This window comes from Polistes canadensis, unplaced genomic scaffold, assembly GCF_001313835.1.
Source record: "Polistes canadensis isolate GaletaPanama2010 unplaced genomic scaffold, ASM131383v1 scaffold_413, whole genome shotgun sequence".
Lineage (NCBI taxonomy): Eukaryota > Metazoa > Arthropoda > Insecta > Hymenoptera > Vespidae > Polistes > Polistes canadensis.
Window position 1 is genome coordinate 85,252 of NW_014569960.1, and position 4,995 is coordinate 90,246.

The 4,995-nt window shown below is 26.8% G+C and overlaps 1 protein-coding gene across 3 annotated transcripts; it reads right to left on the reverse strand.

Annotated features, from left to right (window-relative positions):
* Positions 1–1,554: 1,554 nt before the first annotated feature.
* On the reverse strand, positions 1,555–4,596 carry LOC106792375 (E3 ubiquitin-protein ligase RAD18-like). Of its 3 annotated transcripts, XM_014758772.1 has the most exons (7): positions 4,212–4,596; positions 4,053–4,131; positions 3,449–3,995; positions 3,123–3,378; positions 2,972–3,032; positions 2,255–2,884; positions 1,555–2,165 (listed from the first exon to the last, which is right to left on the reverse strand). In XM_014758772.1, the coding sequence occupies exons 1-7, from the start codon at positions 4,239–4,241 to the stop codon at positions 1,783–1,785; spliced, it is 1,986 nt and encodes a 661-aa protein (XP_014614258.1). In that variant the 5' UTR covers positions 4,242–4,596; the 3' UTR covers positions 1,555–1,782. The 3 variants fall into 3 exon arrangements, with proteins under 3 accessions (XP_014614258.1, XP_014614260.1, XP_014614259.1); XM_014758774.1 differs by lacking the exon at positions 4,212–4,596 and having other exon boundaries at positions 3,449–3,957; positions 4,053–4,134; XM_014758773.1 differs by lacking the exon at positions 4,212–4,596 and having other exon boundaries at positions 3,449–3,972; positions 4,053–4,134.
* Positions 4,597–4,995: the final 399 nt, after the last annotated feature.

Sequence of the window (4,995 nt, forward strand, 5' to 3'; positions counted from 1 at the left end):
AAAAAAAAAAAAATTCAATTTAAACAAATGTGTCTCTCTTGGGATTTAAGAAGAAATTAATAAAATAGAAAATGAAATAAAAAAAAAAATAAATAAAAATATGTATTAATTAATAATTAGATTAAATTTAAAAAAATATGAAATGAAAATTAAACGAACGTTAACTACTAGCTTCTATAAACACGCCTGATAAAACATATCTCATAAGAAACAAATCACATAAAAATACACACGCGTATGGTGCACGCATTGTGTGTAGAAAAATTTCAAAATAATAATTTATCATCATCGATGAACACGAATTACAGCTTTAGAAAAAATATAAAAAATAAATAAAAAATACTTATGATACACACACACACACACACACATACACACACGAGTAGCGAATAGAAAGAAATTATAGTAAATTTCATCTCTCACTTACAAGAGGAACATTTTTTGAAAATAAACTATCTCACGATTATTCTGTGACAGGCAATAATAATTAAAAATATATATATATATTTATAATTATTATGAATTATATAATTATTATAATATTTATAAATTAATATAAAAGAATCCGTGACACGTATTCGGAAAAAAGAAACAAATTTGTGATTTCATTATGGAACAAGAAAATCTTTTCTTCTACTTCGTTCAACCGATCTACGAATAAAATTCTATCTTTATTTATATTTATTTAAATAAATAGAAAACTAATAAAATGAAATATAAAAAAATAAATTCTACGTACACTAGTATACACGAAATATATCGACTGCAAAAAGAAAAAAAAGATTAAATAAACAGTCCGCTTGTAGAATATTTTTTTCGAGAGTGTATCAACGATTGAGTAACTACCTCGCGTGATGCCATACCATGTAGGATAAAACAAAGTATAAACGAACAAACAAATAAAAAAAACATAGTATATGAATGTTAATTGTTTCCCCTATTTTTTTATGTATTCTTTTTTTTTTTTTTAGAAACGTCACTTAGATTAATTCCAATCTCAAACAGAATAACCCCGTTCCAATTTCAATACTGCATTCGTATTCACTCGTAATGAGAACGGAATTAAAATTAAAAAATAATCGTCTTGACCACGGTGCAATAAAATTATCGGAAAATTTAATAGAACAAGAGAAAATAAAAAAAAAAAGAAAATAAAGATCGTTATTTTATGAATGTGATAGCTGTTTCCAAGTAAAATACTAAAAAGTTTATAAAATAAAGTCAATGATATTGTAAATATTATACAATAATAATGAAAAATTAAAAAATAAATAAATAAAGCAAGCGAATGTGGTGTAAATGATACCAAAGTGTATTTAGGAAACATCAAAGACAACTATTTTAACGTTATGTAATTCCACACTCTCCTTAAATTATTGTTAATAAGTATTTACGAATATTGTAAAATATATAGTATATGAAAACTTATGCATTCGCTCTCATATAATATTATTAATTATTATTATTATTATTATTATTATATTATTATTATTATTATTCTTGTTGAATCACTTACTGATTGGAATGATGTAATATATTCAATAAACTACATTGTCTTTGATAATGATTTTGATATTTGTTTCTCCAATTAGAGCATTAACATTACAATATAAATATTTATTATTATTTTAACACAATAATGTTCTCCCCCTTTAAATAATATATTTATATATATATATATGTATTTGTGCATAAATATTAAAAAAGATTAGTAAGCGTTATTCTTTCTTGTAAAATCTGTCGATTACAGCCGCAATATACTTGACTAATATTTTCACGACATCATCGTTCTGTCGTATTACTATTTATAGAATAATTATTATTAATTAATAATCTTTTAGATTTTCTTTGCGGCGTACATGCCCCAGACGCTAATTGTTCTTCCCTTCCTTTTCGTAACCTCGTTGATCTTTTATTTTCTATATGGTTAGCTTCATCAAAATGCTCTCCATTAAATGTTTGTATATTTTGTTCACTTAGAAAATTTGTCTGTACTTTAGGTTTATTCCTCTTTGTTGAGACATTCGCTTCTTCGCAAATCGCGTTATCGTATTTTCTTTTTTTATACCTTTTAATATTTTCTTTCCCCGGTTTAGATTTTGTAATTACGCTTTCTTTAACGTCTATATCCTTAATTATGTTATAAATTTGTTTTTCAAACGTCTCTGCAATACAGATATTCACTCGTATAATATATCAATTATGCGTATATCTATCGTGATTAATAAAATTGTAATTGTATCAAATTACGTACCAAAATCTGAATTATAAATAATACTGTCGTTGCTAGAAAAATCAGACGTGTAATCTTCCAATTGCATTTCTTTCAAATTACCATTATTCTCTTGTTGCATTTCTTTCGTCGTTGATTTATTTTTTTCCATTTGATCTTTTTCTATACATGTTTCTTTCATATTTGCAGAGGTATTACTCGAACATGGAACTTCGTGAGATACTATTGGACATTTATTTACAAAAATATGAGAATTATTACTGCTATTTGTCTTTTCAATTTTCGAATAAAAAAAACCTGCACTCGTATTAGCTAGTGCTAATTTTTCTTCTTCTTTCTCTCCGTCTTCTTCTTTTTCTTTTTCTACTTTGTCAATTACATTATTAATATCTTTAACTTCTTCATTAGAAGATAATAATTCTGAATTGAAAAAATTCATTGGATTTTCACTAGAATACATTTGTAATGGACACTCAACATCTGAATCTGAATTCTGCAAATCCAAATTTGAAGAATTTGTTGAATAAGCAGAACTTGCTTCCACAGCAACGTTTTCATTTAATATCGAACGCCTCGCTGATGGTTTTTTTGGATTTTCCATACATTTGATTTTCGAAATCAAACTCTCAAAACTATTTTTATTCATCTCTACTACAAATTGAATAAACATTAGAAAATACGTTATGCATATTTTCATTGAAATTTTAATTTTCAACAAATTAAAACTAAAAAACATACAATACTTTTTCCTCTCCTCTTCAATAACATTATCAGCTGTGTTTCTATTGACTTGCAACTTCTGCAAATTAAATTCATTTGTATTTTAAAATACAAAATTAAAATCGTACGATTAATAAATTAAAGTTTGAAAAGAAAAAACGAATATTACAACAAATGTTAATTGGTTAGCTTTCTTTTCTAAATTTTCTTCATCGTCACATAATTTAAGTAATTCAGAAACGGATCTAGGATTTTCCTTATCACATTCCGCATTATAGAGAGTAGTATACCTCTGAAGTCTCATCACCAAAGCTTTTCTATCGCCAACATGTGAAAGACCTAATTCTCTTAATTTTTTTTTAATTTCTGCCTCCTTCATTAAACTGAGTACTAATTTTGGTAATGGTTTACGTTTAGGTTTAATTCTGTAACAATTATAACCCATGATTTATAAAATGATCATACAAAATAACGAATAATATAATACTTTCTTACTTGACTGGCTTATTTTTTATTACTTCTCTTTTCAAACAATCATCTAGATGTCTGTTAATATTTTTTTCTGAGACGTTAACCTTACAAACTGGACATATTACCACCTCATCGCTGATAACATTTTGAGATGCAACTTTCTTACTTTTTGGTGTAAAGAAAGATAATACTTTGGCCGCCTTACTAGTACTTGGACTGAGTAAAGGAGTTCCTGAATCTTGTGACGTATGCACAATTTTGTCAACATTTGTTGTGATACACCGTTGTGCTTCATCATTGAAAGTATTTTCATAACCAACATTTGGCTGTTTAACGATAACTAAATTTTTCTCATGATCCATAAACTTAGACGAATCACAATGACTAGTACTTAATTTATCATTTTGTAGACTTTGAACACATTTAGCTAATTTATCTTTCAATACTAAGAAATATTGTTTGATTTCATCCAGTGCTTTGTTCACTCTCAAATCCTTTTCAAAAACCTCTTCGAAACAAGTTGGACACTGTGTCTTGTAATGCAAATACTTTCGTATACAAAGTGAACAATCTGAATATAAAAATGCTTAATTATCATAATGGATGATATTTTATATAGATTACTTACAATTATGAGAACATGGTGTAATCACAGTTGTGTCCATATATTCGTAACATATCCCACAAAGTAAAATAGTATCAATTCGCTTAAGAATACAAATATTAGAGGTTAGTTTGTAACCAAAAAATATTATAATAATATTTATTATTACAAATCTTTAATTACCTTTAATTCTTCGTAATCCGAAGGCAACATTTTAAAATTGTTTATAAAGTTTAACAAGACTTAATAGTGGAATAAATAATGCCAGTATTTCTCTCTGTTCAATTCTTACATTAGATTTGGTAATGCAAGTAAATTCTCGACACTTACAGAACAGAAATAAATAAAATACGAAAATACTCAAAGATGACAATAGAGAACCGTCCGGAGATTAAATTTATGATAACGAATTTTTCCAACATTGCAGTGCATTTATTTACGTGAAAACAATAGCATATTCATCAACTTAAACCATTAATTGCCATAGAGGTCACCGGTGACCAATATTCAATTCGTTGCAGGGCCGCGAGGTGCCACCGGTGAACGATGACCGATGACACAATGATTAGCAGGGGGAGAATTATTAATTAAAATAAATGTCAAATTTTACAAGATTGCTATCGTTACTACAATATGGTGTGAATAAAAATAGTTTTACTTAAACATCAAATTTAAACCTAGTCTACGCCCACAAAAAAATGCAAACTTTAGTTTCCTTATCCCGAAATTCTTATCCTGAAAATATAAAATTTTAAATAATTGTAATTATTTTTTAGTGTATAAAAATGTGTGTGCCTTCAGAAATGCATGCATAATATGTATTTTCAATAATAGCCATAGAAGGTAATGTAATAAAATTGAAGAGGACTGAAGTTAAATCCAACGATGATCACCTGTAACAAAAAGCAAAATATATTAATCATAAAATCAAGAGATACAATAGCCTAACATATAGGTGGTCCAATTA

What these genes read in the sequence shown, in the direction of transcription:
- LOC106792375 (XM_014758772.1), bottom strand. Translation starts at nt 4,241, where the DNA reads ATGTTGCCTTCGGATTACGAAGAATTAAAG. An exon ending in CGGATTACGAAGAATTAAAG is followed by an intron (nt 4,132 to 4,211) that starts GTAATTAAAGAT and finishes TGTATTCTTAAG; the next exon opens with CGAATTGATACTATTTTACT. An exon ending in CTAACCAATTAACATTTGTT is followed by an intron (nt 3,033 to 3,122) that starts GTAATATTCGTT and finishes TTTAATTTGCAG; the next exon opens with AAGTTGCAAGTCAATAGAAA.